The sequence below is a fragment of the Seriola dumerili genome, unplaced genomic scaffold (genome assembly GCF_002260705.1).
Source record: "Seriola dumerili isolate Sdu_G_001 unplaced genomic scaffold, Sdu_1.0 BDQW01000169.1, whole genome shotgun sequence".
Classification (NCBI taxonomy): Eukaryota; Metazoa; Chordata; class Actinopteri; order Carangiformes; family Carangidae; genus Seriola; species Seriola dumerili.
In genome coordinates this window covers 515,278-534,366 of record NW_019174424.1, presented here as the reverse complement: position 1 = coordinate 534,366, position 19,089 = coordinate 515,278, and the positions used below count along the sequence as shown (strand labels likewise).

The 19,089-nt window shown below is 40.4% G+C and overlaps 2 protein-coding genes across 2 annotated transcripts; both read right to left on the bottom strand.

Moving 5' to 3' along the window:
- Positions 1 to 2,453: 2,453 nt before the first annotated feature.
- On the bottom strand, positions 2,454 to 5,512 carry wfikkn2 (WAP, follistatin/kazal, immunoglobulin, kunitz and netrin domain containing 2). Its single transcript, XM_022752618.1, has 3 exons — positions 5,300 to 5,512; positions 4,036 to 4,352; positions 2,454 to 3,836 (listed from the first exon to the last, which is right to left on the bottom strand). Exons 1-3 carry the CDS (start codon positions 5,510 to 5,512, stop codon positions 2,636 to 2,638), a joined length of 1,731 nt encoding a protein of 576 aa, XP_022608339.1. The 3' UTR covers positions 2,454 to 2,635.
- A 5,302-nt stretch (positions 5,513 to 10,814) lies between these two features.
- On the bottom strand, positions 10,815 to 18,166 carry ankrd40 (ankyrin repeat domain 40). The gene is made up of 5 exons (XM_022752655.1): positions 17,634 to 18,166; positions 16,745 to 16,893; positions 15,872 to 16,516; positions 15,037 to 15,218; positions 10,815 to 13,934 (listed from the first exon to the last, which is right to left on the bottom strand). The coding sequence occupies exons 1-5, from the start codon at positions 17,765 to 17,767 to the stop codon at positions 13,791 to 13,793; spliced, it is 1,254 nt and encodes a 417-aa protein (XP_022608376.1). The 5' UTR covers positions 17,768 to 18,166; the 3' UTR covers positions 10,815 to 13,790.
- Between the last annotated feature and the right edge of the window lie 923 nt (positions 18,167 to 19,089).

Sequence of the window (19,089 nt, the reverse complement as noted above, 5' to 3'; positions counted from 1 at the left end):
AGTTGGAAAAAAATGATATTATTTACATGTCAATAAGCTTACAACACATAGCTTAAACAACAGTGACTACAGTTAAAGTGATGAGCTGAACTCATCACTTGAGTTCTGAAACTGACAAACTGATATAATTACACTGAGTTAGTGATTTAGAAAAAAAGAGCTGATTTAATATAGGCTAATACATCATGAGATATTACAGTGTAGGGAAGTCTGGTTTGAATTAAACAAAAAGTAAATGCTGATCATTTATATTTCTGAGCCCTGTCAACTTTAGTCCTCATTTATGTCAAAATAAATTGTTGCCTTTTTTACAGTGTAATGACTCATGTAATGCATGCATTTCTATTACATACTGATTTACCACAGCAGACTGTCACTAAATGGGTTCTTTTTTAAATTTATGGTTTATCACAGAAATAAAACCTGGAGTTTTACTGAGAAACCATGCAAATTTTCTTAGCAAGATAAGTTAAAAAAGTTGACCACCCCTCTAAAGACCGAGTTCTTCACTGATACTGTGTCACTGAGGGCACACACACACACACAGACACACAGACACACACAGACCCCACTCTTTGTACCTGTGGCTGTCTAGCTTATTATTATGGTCTGTCTGGCAGGCTGCCTGGCTGGTGGTCTTTCAGTGAACTTGATACTGAAATCAGCAGCCGGCTGTGATGTGTAGGACATCAAGGGATCCGTGTGGAGCTAGTCTGGAGCTCGGCCAGTCACTTAACACTTGTCAACAGTTCTAATGAAAGTGGCCTTTTCCTTGGTGGCCTCTTTTTCATTAGCAGGGTCAGAGGTCGCCGCCCAAGGCTGGCTGTCTCTCGGTCTGCGTGGGCAGACAGTTGGGGAAGAGGGCTGAGGAAGGGGGTTAGAGAAGGGGATATAAGGGCAGAGGGGGAAGGGGGAAAACATTCAGTGGCTAGTTTCGCCTTGTTTTGTTTCCTGCACGCCCTGCCGTTCCTGGTGACTAATTTTCTTCTTAAGGTATCCCAGAGTTCTAGTGTTTGACTACCCTGAGTTGATTCTCACCTGACATTGTAACTGTTTGTACCTTTATACTCATGAATGATTTCATTTCTCCAGTGTCTTAATCTCTTCCACATTAGGAGTTGGCCACAATCTCAGCATGTAAAGAGAGAAATTCTACAGAACGATTATGTGTTAATAGAGACAAGTTTCAAGCTCTATCCTTACTTTGGTTGAATTTCAGGGCTCACAGTCCTCTATTTCTACTTGACCTTTTACTCTCCTTCCATTCCTCTCTCTGTTCTCTATTATGCCCCTTTAACACAGATGTGGCCAACAGAGAGGGAAAGAGAAAGATTCAGCCAACATCCCCTTCACCCCGGCCTCTTGCACATGAAAGGGGCCGCACAAGGCCAATGGATGGCCGGTGGGGTGTGTGCTATGCGAGGGCCCCAGACCCAGACACAACACAACACACAGCTCTGCAGGCCACCACAGCTGGGCTGGAATGTGACCTGCTTCAGATTTTAATGCCAGACTAGGCCCTGTGTGTGTGAAATACAAGTGGAAGGCGGAGGACATGGATGAAGGGATGTCAGCTACAGACCGACACATGCACTGCCCACACGAGTCTTTTGATAAACTGTGAGCATGTCGGGTATTTTGTCTCTAGCAGAGGGGAAAACACAACTTAAAAAAGCAAGGAAACAATAACGTTTTCTAAATCATCTTTATTTATTTTGCCATCGTATTCCATATAAGTTTTAATGAGCACTAATATATCATAGACAACATAAAAAATATGTGCTCTGTTCTCTAGGTAATTAGATTCAGAGATACATACACTCATATATATATGTATATATACTGTACACGTGTGTGTGTGTGTGTGTGTGTGTGTGTGTGTGTATATATATGTATACATACACACATATACATACATACACACATGTCCACTGGCCATAACCCTATAAGAAATAGATCAAGAAAAATAAATACTAAGTACAGAAGTCCACATACATATTCTGCATTGTAAATTAAAACTTATTAAAATAGATTCCACAAAAAAATGGAACCAAAGAGCTTATTTGATTCTGGTAGATAAACTGAGGCTTCACATTGTATTATTGTGAGCTCAAGAGCTCTGGACAGTTGTTGTACAATGTCAGTTTTGCGAGGTCCCACATAAACACAAAGCAAACAAGCCAATTATATCAAAACATACTTCTAAATGAATAATATTAGTGTAGAGAAAACTATAATGTTGTTTTAATAAACAGTTAAAAGATTAAATACTTTGTACAGGGTAAATGCGCGTGACTATTTCTATTCCACTTGCCATTTTCAGACAATGTGCCGCAGGTGGTGAAGGCAAAAACTGTCAAAGCTTGATTCTAATTTTTGAAAAATAGGACAGTTTTGACACAGCATCTGTAATGATCAATTACAACAATGACGTGATTATAACGTTTTTTTTGAAGACTACTGAGCAACAAGGAGTGAAATAAGGAAAGAAAAACATCTGAAACAAGCAACAAAACCTCCAATAAGTTAGTTTCGGGTTTACTGGCAGTTGGTCTGACAGGTGAGGTCACTGGAGCTTTGAATAATCTGAAAACAACATAACTGACTGTCACGGAGTGTGAGATTTTAAAAGATTCTACTGGACGGCAGAGAAATCTTTGAGGAAATCACAGGTTTTCTTGTGGATAACCTCACGAAGCTTCCTGATTCTGCGAGTGCTGGAGGAGCCAACAAAGCTGTCGGGCTGCAGAATGGCCATCCCGTTTTGAACATCTCCCATGATGATGAGCTGCCCGTCGGCTACAGTGATATTGGGGCAGGGGCAGTTCCAGTCCATGTTCAAAAGAGTCACCTCCAACGGTTCTTTGCCAAAGAACCTCAGACCCATCTTCTCATCCTTCAAGATCTCCTCCACTGTCACCAAAGCATGGCCTGACTCTTGCTCCTCTGTCAGCTCAGTCACACGCCCCAGGATCACAAAGTCACTCTTGCAGAAGCTGGTGACCATCTTGCCTCGAGGTTTACACATCTTGCAGTTGTGGTTCTTCGGAAATGGGCACATCTCTTCACAGGCCTCTTTGGACTCAAAGTTGTTCTCGTTGCCGCCGCAGCCTCCATAGACGAAGGACTGGCACTTTTTGAGGCTGCTGCTATAGGCCCAGCGAGGCTCATAAGCCTTGCAAGGCCCTTGGAGGCTCGGTAGGCTACAGGGAGCCGCTAGCTCTCCTCCACATGACAGCATGCAGGTTTCGTAGGTGTCAAAATGGTTACGGTTTTTATTGCACTGACTGTACGTGAAGGTGAAACAATTGTTCCTCTTTGGTTCATAGTACCAGCTCATGCTCTCCTCTCCACAGTCATCTGTGTCTGGGCTCTTAAGGCACTCTTCAGCTGGAAAAGGAAGGTTGGTACTATTCACCTCTGCATTCTTACCTTTCACTTCTCTCCTGATCACTACCAAGGGAAAGTGTGATGATACACTTCCCCCAACATTCTTGGCTGTGCACGTGTAGATGCCGGCATCCGGAAGTTGCGCATTGTATATGACCAGCTGGCCAATGTTAGTAACCACAACATTCCCTCTGACGTGATTGGGTCTCATTATGGTGTTGTCTTTGCCCTTCAGTTGTTTCTCCCAGGTGATTTCCGGACGTGGCTTCCCAGACACCTCACACAGGAAGCTGGCCGTCTCTCCAACAAAGACAGCAAGTTGGGTGGGGCCACTGTGTATGGTGGGGAGCTGGATGTCAGCTGGGAGGGTGGTCTGGAGGGCAGTGGTGGGATGTAGGGTGGTCTCCGCAGGGATTGGGCTGGTGTTCGGCCAGGTTAGGTGGTACCTGTAGGTAGGTTGAATAAGAAAGGAATTAATATGCCAAAGGCTTTTTTTTAAACTATAATAAGATTATACATTTTTCTACACCAGAAAAAAAAGTGTTCTTCAAATGTCTGAATTGTGATGACTGAAAAAAAAAAAGACAACTTTACCTCATCACACCAAAAACAAAAAGTAGAGATCTAAAATACTTAACATGTTACCTGCAGGTGACCTCAGAGATAGAGATACCCTTGGAACAGGCCTCTGCATCCATGTAGCACTTGTTATAATATGTCATGCCGTCAGACGCACACGTGAAGTGGGGTTCCCTCTCACAGCGGTCCCGGCACTTACAAACAGGCTGGCCGTCCCAGATGTCACACTCGGACCCTTGCTGAGAGCACATGAACTTGTCGCAGGTGGCACCCTTCGGCATTCCAATGGGGCCCTTGTTTCCCTTGATGTCTATGTAGCGTGCTGCCACACAGCTCTTGTTACCACAAACATTAGGGCAGCACTTCTCAAACGTCTCACAGTCCTGAAGTTGGAAAAGAAATGAAAAATTTTTAGCAAATTCCAGCACTTTTGCTTTGTTTTTAACAGTTGAGATTCAGTGTGAAATGAAATACTGCACAAAACCGTGAAAATGGTTTGATTGTTGATGAAATCTTTCTCTTAAATAACTATCAAATTGTTCTGTAAATGCATCTTTTAAGTGTGGATAAATTGATGATGACACAAAATGAACAGTTCAAAATGTAACATGTGTAACATTAGATTACCACCAAGATTATTTTTATTCTGTTCAGTTTCCTCCGTGCAGCAACTCATGCACGGAGCAAACAAAAACAAGAGTTGTTGGGAACTGGTAATTTTTCTTTTTAACATTCAGGGGGTTGTGTCTAACACCAGATTCCGGTCTAACAAAGGATGTGGCAGAAGAACCTGTTATTTTCCAGTTCTGTGGAGCCCTTATGCATTTAGTACAGATTATGGTGAATGTCTGAGCTTCAATCCAATGGGAAAAGTGAATGGGATCGTGGTCTCAGACTTTTGGACCCCACTGTACATCATAAGAATTACACTTAGAGGCTGGACCTGAAAACAACATACACGCAATGTAGCTCATTATTGTATATTACAATTACTGTAACTTCGATATTTGGTAATACCCCAAACCAAAAGTAGTTCATTAAGTAGTAATTCTCTGCAATGCATGCACAAATAAATAAAGATCCATTACACAAGAATAAGATAAGACAACACCTCATGAACTATGGATTTTTAGTGTTTTGTAATTCCCTTTTACTAATTTAAATAGATAGATACATTTGGATATATATTATGATAACGACTTGATTCTAACACTTTAATCTCATTTGATCAACAATTTTCTTCTAACTGCTTCGACTGACAGACGAACTGCAGTCTTCACAATTCACGTGCGGCATCACCTACATCACCGACACTGGCAGGAGAACTCACCTGGTCAGATTCACACTCGCGCATACAGGTGCTCATAGCATCCACCCACAGGTTTGGGTTCAGGTCATTCGGGCACAGACCTGCATGAGAGTACACCACTTTGGCCACAGACATAGGCATGGCTCGCACACGGCAACTGCCCATATAAAGGAGTATAGTGTAATAATGTCCCAGAAGAAACCAAATCCATCGGGGAAACAGCATCCACCACATATCCGGCGCGTAACAGAACGGAAACTAAAAACCTTGAAAAAAGCAACTCCAACGAGAGACCACCGAGTTTAACACAAGCTTGAAGTTTTGAAAAAGTCTTTAAACTTTCGCGAGATGAATTCTGTAAGTACTGGAATCAAATGCAGCACAGAAGCGGCGCGAATAAGAGCGTGCGGGACCGGTCTCGACGTGGAGAGCTCTCCAGGTTTGTCGCTCCACGTTTAATAGTAGCGAGAGATTAAGGCTGCAGTGTGCAAACCCACTTAAGATCTAACTACATGAATTACAGTGGCCTGTCTAGTCGGACAGCAAATCCCAGCTGAGTTACAGTTATGATCAACTTAATTAAAGAAAAAAAAAAAAAAAGTTCTCCAACAGTTTGCAGGCGCTGTTTCATAGAGGACTCGCGAGACACCTGTGCGTAAGGCGCTGGCTGCCTTAACCCTTAGCTTGCAAAGTTGCTGCAAAGAAGATGGAGATATTTAGCCATAATATTAATAATAATAATATATATATATATATATATATATACGAGATACATTCGTTAGGCAATTTATGCATGAACTAAACATTTTTAGAATGATGACTTTAAACATAAAGCTACTGAACAGACTATAAATAAAAATGATTTTTAAAAAAGTATTTTGCGTTACATAGTTACACTGACACAGCTTATTCTCACTTTTCAGTGTTAACAGAGTTCAATGTATCTCAACTAATATTGTGTTGTATTTCGTTTGATGCTTTTCATGTGCCTGTTTTAAAATAATCTTTTTTCTAGTCATTTAGGATCAAATTAAAACAGCACTAGGTGACAACACTGTGCAGTTTTCTACGTGATAATAAAGCAGTGGTTACTGTAAAATCTCTCCTGTCCATTTGAGCAAAATGTTAGTCTCCAGAAGATGGCACCAAATTCAGTTCTTCCAGTCACTATTATCGACTGTGGTTCTGATTTGACTTCCTCTGAAAGTGTATCAAAAGGTGCAAGGGTAATCTATATTGCATTATTTCATATATATAATACATAATTTAACATTATGCATGGCATATGGTTTGTTAATCTATTTGTACAATATCTGTCTACTCTGGATAGTAACAGGTAGTAACATACTAGTGCACCTGATGGCGGTGCCATACCGGCCATCTCTTTAATATCTGAGCTGTCTGTTGTGGAAACCCAAAGATTTTTCTTCAGATTACCTTTAAAAAACTTAATATTTAAAATATAGCGACTTCAGTGTATGCCATACTGGAAACACAATTTGTCATATTGCGGAATAACACTGAGTGCAGCCAGTGAACCACACAGAGTAACAGACTCACTGAAGTGCAACTGTTGTCAAAATTCTGATATCACATAATGTGCTGTTCCAAATAAACAGATTCAGATGGTAGAGCAACTCCAATTAGGAGCCAGAGTTCATACTGTTATTTCTATGAATCAGCTACTACAAATCTTTGGAAACCAGTGAAGTGTGTTAGTAATGAGCATATGCACAAAAATACAAACATACAATGGCACAAGATAAGCAAATTTACTCATGTGGTGGCTCAGCTTTTAATAGTTTTTTGTCATTCAGGACAGGTGCAACCTGACACATCATGACAACCTTATTCAACATTTTTCAGTGGGTGATTATACCAAATGTCTCAAACGGAAATATTAAACTGCACTGATTAAAACAATAAAGACCTCAGGTGTGAGATGTATATGAGGATAACGTGTCTGTCTGTAATTCCACACTAACCAAGAGACTAATTAAACACAAAACTATGTTAAAAAATCATGTTTAATATTTAAAGCACTGTCAATGTTTTGCCACAGGTTTGACGAAACAATGACACAGCCTAAAAACCTAAGAGGTTAAAATTCAGGTCTAATTGTTCTATAGAAGAATAAAAAATTCAACATTTCAATAGCTATATGTGTGTGTGTGTGTGTGTGTGTGTTGATATGGAGTCTGTGCTTCCCAAGCTGAGTCCCTGCTGAGTCCAAAGAGGCCCAGTGCTCTCCAGGCCGAACCCTGCAGTCTCAGTCTGGTCTGCTGTCTGTCAGCCCTCTTTAACAGGCACACACATGCACAAACACTTACACACACAGGTAAGATTCAAATACCTGCATGCATATAAAAAGGGATTATATACATCATTTTACTAATTGTACACACACACACACACACACACACACACACACACACACACACACACGCAAGTGCATGCTCTTAAATGCACATAAATGCACAAACACAGTCAAGCTGTGTTTTCAGTGTCTGCTCACCCACTCGCCCCCTCTGGCCCTCCACCCCTAACCTTCACCCCTCAAGACCCTGCATTCCCAGCATAGCCGACACTGGGGCTACAGGGCATGTCACATATTGAATAAAGCCATACGGAGGACCCCACGCAGGGCGCTCCGACAGTCTATCTGCCCTCAGCACATGTATTGTCTGAAAACAGACCTTGACTTTGACCTTCCGTGTGCACCCTCACCATCTTTCTGAGCCCGGTTCAAAACAACTTTGCAACTCATGTGATGTCTCCATTAATGTCAGTTAACTAGCAATATGGAGGTTTGTTCTTGTAAAATATGTATCGGTCAACAAAGTTTAACATGGCATTTCTATTGAAAATATGGAACGTACTGGTGTTTCCACAAGCAAAAGGCCGGAAGATGTAACGCTTAAGTGATTTTCAAGAAGCTGAGGAGCAAAGATGAGTGCAAGAGGAAAGAGATTGCAGTGTTTCATGGGCTTGAGGGGTTAACAACAGTGACGTGATGAGGCTCTGACCTAACATATCTCACAGCTCCTAATTAATGTCGCATGGATTGCTTGGGTCGGCATACCACTTTGAGACTTCGTATGGGATTTTACCTCAAAGTGATCAGAAATAAGTGTCACTGCTTATAGTATACATTCACACAATGGTATATGTTTGGATGACCCTGGTATTTATTTTTTCTTCCAAATATCCTTAAATTTTAATCAATAAGCCAGCTCCACTACATCATCTGTATATCACTTGTATTGGATTCATTACCTCTGCCAAGGAGATTATGTTTTCATCCCTGTCTGCCAAAAGTACTGACCCTACGTGCACTAAACTTGGTGAAAGGACGGGGGAATGGGCCAGGGAAGAATCCATTAAATTTTAGTGTAGATCCATTTCAAGTGGTGGAAGCGGGAATTTATCATCTCAAGAGGGAATTTTTCAATATTTTCATCAATATTTGGACCCTGGTGGAGGTATGCGCTCTTCTGAATGTAATTCTAGTTCCTTACTATATTCATATTCACGATTAACAGCACTGCATAAATCAATCACGTAATGTTAGGATTTAAGCTACTGTACATTTTGCTTTAACAGTTTCACCATTAATCTCTGTGGCTTTACAGTGTCATGCATGCATTTGTGTTGTAAATAAGTGCATTATGCCTGTTAGAGAGGGGCACAAATGGACCACAGGCCATAGTCCAAGCACAACGACCAAGGCACGTACCTGCGAGTAACGTCGCCTTCTGCCTCCATTTCTAAAATGCTCTTAGGGGTTCTTGACCACACAGGTCCACAGCTTCTCTTGCCCATGACCGAGGCCTGGGAAGCTGGTGGAGCTGGCTCAAAACAATGGAAGTGTTATGACTGTTCATACTAAGCTTATTATGAGTGTCTCACTCCAGAACAAAGGAGAGAGACACGTCCAGCCACAGCAGGGCCCTAAGCTGATCCCTCAGCCCCAGTCTAGACACACAACAACATGCCGATGGACAGACATGCAGGCATACATGCCCAGATTCACAGGCTTTCAGTGAAATGTATATGACCGCCATACATTTCTTTGTCCCTATATTTAGTTTGCACATACGCACACATTTAACTTTCCCAGCACTCTTCTGCTCTGATTATGCAATATTTGTGCTCTCCAGATTGCAGTGTCTGAACATCTGCTCACCACATGAACACTATTGTATTCATTTGGCTGAAGAGGTTAAGGGTCTCACAGATACACGGATGTGTCAGTATGACCATAACTTAGGTGTTGTTTATGTTCTTTAAATCAGAAGGGGAACATAACAAAATGTCTCGTTAGTTAAGTTCATAACAGCACTGGCTTGCTGTGCAATCGCAGGTCAAAAGTGAATGGACGGGCCAAAGACAAAACCACAGCTGGACGGTACAACAATACTGAGCCTTGAACTATGAAACATTTCCAGGAATTTTTGTTTGTTTTGTTGCTAATAAGCGGTAATAAACTGGCATTTTTAATAGCTGAATGTGAGTCTGAACCACTCAATGAACATCTGCATCAGTAAGCATAGTTTGATCTTCCAGCAGTTATATATTTAACTAAATAATCAGCTTTATTTCACTTGTGCAGAAAATATACTGTACTTTACTAATATAAATTAGTTTTTCAAACTGAAAGTACATGAGTGATATCCCCAGTCTTTGACTCATGTGTTGATGCATCTCTCCATGTAATGATTACGTGTATTTGGCTGATGTGGGGTTGAGCGATATGCCCATATTGACTGTGTGACAATATACATTTGTCTTAAGATTTTGCCCTCTCATTTATGCTGAGGTAAGTATTGTAGGCAATATTACAAATCAGTGAGTGGGACTACTGTGTTCAACATTGAATGTTTGTGCAACTTTTCCATCAATCGAATGATGAGCTGTTATTTGTTGGGTATTTCGTTTGCTTGCTTAGCCAAACATCCACCTGGCTATTTTGCAATTTCCCAGCTGATTTTTTCAGAAAATGTACTAGATTGTCACGTATATCTGTACTGAGATATAAAATAACATATGGATAAGGATTTATGCATACAGCTGACCCTTAGGCTGATGGGTCAGAAAATTTAGTCAAGGCAAAAATTATCATTCAGTGGTTTATTAGAGCCAATGTGCAGGTAAGCTCTTATCCCAATCAAAGTGTATGTAATTTGCCTTTGAATGGTGCTACACTGTCAAATTCCATTGTTACTTTTTTCTAGTGTTCAATAATGAAATAATCATTAATGCAAAAGCAATGAAAAATCCATTTCAACACACAAATGAAGATCATTCTTCCCACACATTACATGTATCAGCACTGGAGAAATATAATATTCAATCATTTAAATTGTTAAGAGTGCCCAAAACTTACACTAATTTACATGGAATGGCCAAACCTGAGACGGTCTCATGTTTACTTAGCTCTTAAGAACTGAGTACTGAAGGAGCATCTTCAATACAGCAAGGTCCAAAGCATCCAGATACTCCTGCATTTCCATATAAAGATCAAATCAAAACAGCATGTTTTAAAATCATTTTTATGAGTTCAATTAAATCCAAGCAGAAAAAAAGCTATCCTGTTATCATCACTGCAAGCGGCATGTAATTCTGATTCTACAGTATGTGGCTCAACAAATACCAATATTTGCTGTTCTGCTCCCTCTAGTGGCTCTCAGCTGAAACATACATGTCGGTTCACTATTGAGGAGTTCACTGCAACATTTAGCTGGTCCCTTCATTCAAAGTGAGAATTAAGATGGAAGTTTCACATTAAAATAACTGCAATAGTCAGATGGTTGTAGGTTTTTCTAAGACACAAAGCCAGTGTGAGAGAAAAAGAGGGAAGAGCCCAAGTAATTCACCATGCTTTATCAAAGAACAGATACAGGTCTCCAGAACAAAAACTCACAACTTTTAACAGTGCCTAAGATTATTTCTACAAGTACACAGGACGTACTGTATATAAAAATATCAGACTCTGAATGCATAGGTTAAGTCAAACTGTATTCTGCTTTTTCTAGAACAGTAAGCAACCCCACAAATACAATGTTGGTCATCTCATTCCCACAGAATCAGAGAAGATCCTATAAAAACCCACTTCAAACATGCTGCTCTCACTCATCCAGGGCACCAGACGGCCAGCGGGGTGTTTTCTCCCACATTGCCCCACTTTCTCAACCAAGCTCCTGCCTCAAACATGTGGCACAACTTCACTTAATAAAGCATTTAACATAGTTGGGAACATAAAATAAGCACTCTTGGCAGTCCCTTCTTCTCACAGCAAACTTTCTGGAAACACATTCTTTTCCCTCCACATTGCACTTGGCTTCAACAATAGCTTCTCATTCCTTTTCATCCTATTGTTGAACTCTTGCTTGCACGATAGTAGACTTTTTGACACAAAACGTAACAGGCCTAGCTGGTTAAAGAAAAAATTATACAAATTAATAAAAAATATATCATAAAACATACAAATACAGTAAGAGCTTCAGGTATACATATGAACAGTAAACAGTTACCACTGGGTAAGAAACTTTTTGATTGTAGGACGTGTAGTGAGCGCGTAGTGCACTGCTTCAAATAAATGAGACCCAGCATTGAGAATTAAAGGAATATAAGGTGTTGATGAAAGCAGCATAAACATCATTACCGTCTGACACAACATGGCTGTGCCACTTGACTTGTCATGACTCAGTTAAATTCTTAATATAAAGCAGAACATCTTTCTCTTGCCATTAGTGTAAATAACCATGTGGTCAGTCTCCATTTAATACAGATAGCAACACCTCTAGTTAAGGTACCAAATAGAAAACCTTACACAACTCAAAATTATAATTTTTTTAAAATAAAGAATTACATATTAGGCCTAGTCTAGCCATGACAACCAAACTGAAGCCATATATAGTGATATTCTGTCTCGCTTTCAGTCATAACATTTTTAAAGAAATGTAGTCACCATATAGATAGTCTAGGATTCAACTGTGGTGACACGGTGCAACAGAGATAAACATATGAGAAATGGTACTAATTTGGATTAGTGTTGGAGGAACAAGGAAGCACTCAATCATAAAACCAAGATCCTTTGCTATGTCTTACTTCTTTCCTCTTCACTTTGGGGGGGAAAAAAACAAACTTAACAAAGCTGCATACTTTACTGAAGCATTGATAGTTTTTTCTGCAGTTAGTATCTTTGCTGGCTAGATTAGTTTTTGGTTTTGATTCTAATTACAGTTACACAGAAACACAGGAACAGAAAATATTCAACAGAGGGCTTAATTTATATGATAAATTAAGTGTGAGCCTCATACACCTTTGCTGGGACTTGAGCCTTGTTACTCCAGAGCGCAAATGCACGGTCTCTCTTTATTAGTAAGAATCAACATGACTCAAAAATGAAAAAACTAACATAAAATACTTCACAGTTAGACAGAGTGTTATGCTGACTGAATCGTGTAATACACTCTGCAAAGCAGAGGCGATAATGTATTATAGAAAATAAAAATAAAATAAGTCCTGCTTCAAGTTGCTGCACGTTTATCTCTACAATAAAAATGAAGTTTTTGTCTTACATGAAAAGACACACAGGAGAACAATTCAAACAAAACTAATTATTCCTTTTCCACAGTGTACAACTGAATGACTTAAATATGTAGGGAAATCACCACTCCTACTCAAATGTATCCATCTTTGTGTGGATACAGATTAAAGCATACTGTATGTGTTGTCAGCAAATAAAATTACTATTAGTCCAAAATTACCTAAATCTCTCCTGGTGTGAGATTACCCCCACCTTAACAATTAGGCCAGTAATGGGTGCCCTCCGCAGGAAAAGACACTAAGGTTTATGCCTACAGCATGTATGAAAGTGTGTACGCCAGCTAGAATATCTGATAAGACTCTCTAGGTAAATTTGTTAGAAATCCAAGTTGCCATGTGAAAGTCCACTGTGCTGCAACTCGTCCTGTTCTGTGGACTGATGATAATCTTATCTGTAAGAGTTATGTAAATCCTTCCTGTCATCCTCTGCACCCGGTCTCATCTGACCATTTTCCTCTGTGATCATAGTTCACAGCCAGTATAGGGATGTGTCCATATAAGGCTATTGCAGAATCCCATTCAAGTCCAGTCCATAAGGAAGACAGGCCAATGTTCCCCTCTGTTGTCCCACTAGAGCCTTGGCACAAAGTGCAGTGGGAGGAGAGAAAGAGATAAAGAGGAGAGAGGGGCCCAAATACTTTCGCACATAATCGAGTACACCATGCATCAGTAATCGCTTAGAACTGGTTGGGTACACTAAAGCGGCAGGAGGGCCAGAAGAGGACAGGAGGAGGACAATAGCTACAGAACTCGAAAAAAGAAATCCCAGTTAGAAATTGGCTAAACACCAAAGCCAAACAAAGCTGTAACAAGGGACCTGGGCAGGCAACTAGTTATGGTTGCTTGAGGGTAGCTACAGAAGCCCATCATAAGCGGGGAGACCTCGGGCTCTGTGGTAGCTCTAGTAGGTGAGGCGGGAGGCCTTCATGTTGTAGCAGGGTCTGTCTGTTAGGCCCCCGGTCGCAGAGAAAAGGGACAGGCCCTCTGCTTTCTCCAACACAACCTCCAGCTCCTGAAAGTCCTGCAGCCGAGCTACGTCCTTGTCCTGGACAGGGAAGGGAGGGAAAAAAAAAAAAAAAAAAAAAAAAAAAATCAAAATTAAAATCAAACACTATCTTAACTGCTAATCATTCAGTTTTATCAGGACAACGGTATAGAAAGTAACTTTGAAATGATTAAAAAGGTTTAATTTTTCTTCCTCAATTAACATCCAAAGTGCATAGAAAAGGAGGGAAATTAAAGCATTATCTCAGGGTACAATTGTAATGCATCTACCAAACATAATTAGCAAATTTTCACTGATTCACTTAACATATCATCATGTTGCTTTGGGAAATTGTAATGTGGCATTTTTCTGACATTTCACAGTTTAAACAATGAATTGAAAAAATAACAGACACATTAATCAACACTGAAAGTAAACGTTAATCAAAGCCCTAAGCCAAAAACCTTCCATTTAACAATTACTTTCAATCTGGCCAGGCGCTACACTGTCATTACTTGTCAGAGGCAGTAATGACACAAATACAGTGTACACAGATGGTAAGGGAGATTTCAGTAAGGTAAAGTGAGTCACAAACAACCTAATTAGAGAGTTGGGGCAGTGTCACTTGCAGTGTGCATGCATGAGTCAGACAGACAGAGAGGGAGGCAGAGACAGAGAAAGACTGAAGAGCAAAACTGTTGGAATATTTTTAAAACCCAACAGGACAGGGAGCCTTTTTACACCATGCATTATTATTCTTTCGCTCACTTCTATTTTGGGGGATAATCCTGCTCAAAGTTTTAGAACTACAGTTCCCATAACACTTTGGAGGAATCATTTTTCCATGGAGTCAGTTGGTTAGCTGTGGGCTACAACTGAACCTAAGCCTGTGTGTTCGGATTTTACCAAGTTCTGACTCCAGGAGGGAGAATGAATTTAGATGCAAATTGTTCAAACCGAGGGCTAAGGGTTTTAAAGTACCATAATTGCGTCTCACCACACACACTGAATCTTTGCTTCAGACATATAAAAAAAATGGATATATAATTTGCAAAATCCATATTTTGCCATTATGAGTTGTGAATTGTAAATATGCATTTTCATACATGACACTAGATGACAACAAAAACTTGTGTACAGTATGCAGCCTTCTTTCCCATACCTTCCTCAACATGGTGTTTGGCAGCTTGCGGATCTTCTCCACATGTTCAGCACTGATGTCTAACTCACGGCAACAGACCCTCAGAAGGGAGCGATAGGTGAGCTCCTGGCGGTCCAGCTCCACCTCAATGAAGTCGTTCTCTCGTGCGTTGGGGTTCTGGATGCGCACCTTCAGCACCAATTCTAGAGAGAAGAACCAGAGCGATACCTCTCTATTAACAAAGATATTGTGCTTTTTAAGAAGTGGATGGACATAGCCCAAGGTGAGAGACACCAATTTAATCATACCAAACGCATGCTTATGAATGACATGTCTTATACATAAGATATCACAACCTGAAATGATAACTCCAGTTTCTCCACCCTAATGCACATTCCAAGCAAATATTTGCTTTGTTTCATAATTTCTCTAAAACTTAGGGAAAACTTGAACAACCTCTCCCATCTCGTGTTTAAAAAATGTTACACTGTATGATGGGATAGACTGTTAAAGATGTTTCTGCCTCTACTAGTGAGCCTGTGACAGTTCAGTCATTATTGTGAGTGAGGTTATGTCCACTAACAACCCTTTCTGGTTTGACAAGATGGCAAACAAGAGTATTGTCATGTCTGCATTCCTATCAGCACTTACCTGAGAAGAAGTAGCCACTTAAACATAAAAAAGGAAAGCCAGTCTACAAGTGTACGAGAAGCTTTAGCACTGTACACACATATGGACTTAAAATGGCGCCAGCATGATTTTCAAGAGTTTATTCATAATGAATGGTATCCTGTCTGTCTCCACTCTGTGTATGGAAAGGGATTACAGATAATAAAACTTGAGATTTCTCTCTCACCTTGCACATTGACAGGGAAGGTGCTAGTGAAGAAGAAAGGCTGGAAAGCTGGCATGGGCCCACCAGCCTGGCTGTAGCTCAGCTGCTGTGGGATAGACTGCTGCCTGCTCATGGTTGGGTTAGCGCTGGCCACTGGGGCCTGGACCTGGCTCCCACTGCTGCTGGCCAAGCTGGGGCTGGGTGAGGCCAATGGAGGCGAGCACATGGTGCCATTGTGTGGCACCGCATGTGGGTAGTCAGCATGGTTGACAAGGTGTGGCTCAACTGACAGGTCCATGGGCACTGTGCAGTTAACAACAGCGTGGTTGTGGGATGAGGCCGGACTGGGTGATGCGCCATTTTGCTCAGTCACAGGAATGAATTCCCCAGCCGGGGCTTGGCTGTGGGTAGTGGGGTCTGAGGGAGGAGTGGGGCCGTCAGAGAGTAGGCTCTGTGATTTCTGAGGCTCATGAGTTGGAGAAAGGGAGGGTGAATCGCTGTGTGTGTCCTCAGCATGTTCTCCAGAACCATTCTGTGTAATTTGCTGTGCTAGGATGACCTCTGACTTGTTATCCATCTTGGAGTACATGAAGGGAGGGTTAGACAGGTAGTTGGGAATGATTGGCAACTCAGGCTCCTTGACTTCAGGCACTTCCTCCACCTCAACTGTGGCAATAGTACACATAAAAAAGAGGATTATTCCTTTGAACCAGAATAATGCAATAACTAAGACGAAGAAGCAAATATACAATCAACACTCAATGCGCTAACCTGTAGCTTATATGTCAAAGTATTACATGGACTGCATCTGACACACCACATGCCACTAACAAATAATGACTAACAATGATGTGACAGAGCAGGAGACAAGGGAGAGAGAAATGTGTAGTTTACCTCCTAACAGTCGTTTGATCTCTGGTTTGGATGTTAGTTGAGAGGCTAGCTCATCCTTAGCTGTGAGGATTTCTTTGTCTGCTCCATAACTGATTAAGAAGGACACTATGTGCTTATGGTTCCTCTTGCATGCCCAGTGCAGGCATGTCCTGGTGGATTATTGAAGAGAGAACACAGTTTAATGAGCCAAAACACTGCAACATATCATATGATAAAATGACTTTGTATTCATAAATAGGTCTATTACTGGAGTATAACTTGACAATCACATTTACATGGTTGCACCTGTCATCATTGTGCTTGTAGGGCACTGGCATACAGAATAAAAACACATTACCTCACATTCACAAGGATGCAAATAAACTTTTGAGCATGATTCAAACATCACCACAATGATTATGGGCACAGACAACAAAGAGTTAGTTATATCTGCATAAAGAAGTTGGAACTTGACAATGTTGTTTAATCATCTAAGTTTATGCTCATAACATTGTACCGCACATGCAACACTGTTCAGGACCTAATGTTTTTATTTAATTGTGTGAAGTTATTTTATGTTAGTAATATGATAATCAAGTCAATACACTAACTGTGGCAATGATAACAGACTCGTTTAGTCAGTTTCTTTCTCTTGTCCCTTCTGTTTTGAGAGGGCCAGAACAATGTCACTTTAAAGCTAACAGGGCATTTATTTGCAGATTGGATAAGTGATATATAAGATAGCAGGTCTAGCTTACTAACAAGCCTTGCTTTGCCTAATAAGATAACACTAATCGACTTTAATCCCTGTTAACGCCACGTTTGACTGCAGTGAACTTTTCAACAAACACCAAAAAACTGAATATTTATAAAAATGTGAAGCAAACCAACACTTGTTCTCAATACTCACCATCCATTTATTTCGTTCTGTGAATTAACATTTACTCCGCTCTCCACCAGTGTCCGCACTTCGTCGATATCACCGATGGCAGACGCCTCTCGCAGTCGCTCCTGTAATTCTTTATCCAACGAAGTCGTGGACATTTTGGTATAGGCAACTAGTGTTGTGAGATCATAGGATATACAAAAGCCTCTCGGATTAAGTTGTCAATACTAATCGCCTGACGAATTTCCTACCGATGGCACACTGGGCCACTAAAAATAGCCCTGCCAGCTAACATTAGCTACTCGGCTAACCTTACCTACTGGCTAGCTTGGTGAGGTGCTAGCAGAGTCTTTGGTGCTAGCTTGTGGCAGAAAATCGCTTTGGCTAACGTAACTTCGTGTTGATAGTCGGAGTCTTTGGCGTTTATCCAGCACGTTCCGTCATTTATTTCTGTTGTTAGTTCACGTTATGGTACCACTGCCAACACTCGATACACTCATTCAATCCATCAGTGGTGTCAACGCTCTATCAGCGGGCTGCCAAAAACACCACCGCCTCATCGGGGGGCATTTTTAGATGTAACAACAGTGAGTACAAACGTTAGTTCCCCTCTGAATTAGCTCAGTTATTTCACGCGATTTGGTTCCTCTTAACGAAACTCGTAAGGCATGATCCAGTCACATCATTAAGTAAATAAAGAGTAAGAATAAGTAAATAGAAAGTAAAGTAAATAGTGAAATAACCGTGAATAAGAAAATGTTTTTTTTGTTGTTTTTTTTTTAAATTCTTACTAAGTCACAATATTCACACACACACACTTATATTATATTATATCCCGTGCTCAGAAAGTCCCACTGCATAATCAGGTGTGAGCAACAAAAATAACGCCATATAAAATAGGTTAAAAATTCTACTTGTAACTTCAGTGTCACGCACTGTGTGGGAACTTTGAGCACCAGGTTTCTGGTGATTTCTCATGCAAATTTATTTTACAGGTTTACAAAGTCTAATTTACAACTACATTTGGAATTATTTGGGAAACATCACTTTACAAGCTCAAAATCATTAGGACCCTAATTTGAGCCTATATGGGAATAGGGTGTAGTCATGTGCATGACTTACCATTTCTTGCTGGTTGTGGGGGACCAAAGGTGTGGGTCTAGCTTGAGGTGGATTCTCGTATTCCTATGAAACATGTAATTATATTAAATAAAATGCCTTTGCCTTGCAGGGCAAACAAGAACATTTTCTTCACAATTCAATATCTTAAGAATACAATATTGAAAAACATTAATTTTTACTTAAAATTTGTTCAAGCACAAACACCAGTGGTGACATTTAAAAGTAAAGCTAACAACAGCTTGAGTATTATTAAGCAGTTTTTATTTCTTAAAAATGAAGTGTTTTTCCAAATTAATTTTCCATTTCCAGGTTTTTGCCCACATTACACTTTGATTACTCACACTCAAGTTAAAACACA

Excerpts from the sequence above, each read along its gene's own strand:
- ankrd40 (XM_022752655.1), bottom strand. The coding sequence starts at position 17,767 with ATGTCCACGACTTCGTTGGATAAAGAATTACAGGAGCGACTGCGAGAG. Across the intron at positions 16,517-16,744 it reads GATCAAACGACTGTTAGGAG|TTGAGGTGGAGGAAGTGCCT; the intron begins GTAAACTACACA and ends CTATTGCCACAG. Across the intron at positions 15,219-15,871 it reads CTTCCCTGTCAATGTGCAAG|AATTGGTGCTGAAGGTGCGC; the intron begins GTGAGAGAGAAA and ends TCTTCTCTCTAG.
- wfikkn2 (XM_022752618.1), bottom strand. The coding sequence starts at position 5,512 with ATGTGGTGGATGCTGTTTCCCCGATGGATTTGGTTTCTTCTGGGACAT. Across the intron at positions 4,353-5,299 it reads GCGAGTGTGAATCTGACCAG|GACTGTGAGACGTTTGAGAA; the intron begins GTGAGTTCTCCT and ends TTCCAACTTCAG. Across the intron at positions 3,837-4,035 it reads ATCTCTGAGGTCACCTGCAG|GTACCACCTAACCTGGCCGA; the intron begins GTAACATGTTAA and ends ACCTACCTACAG.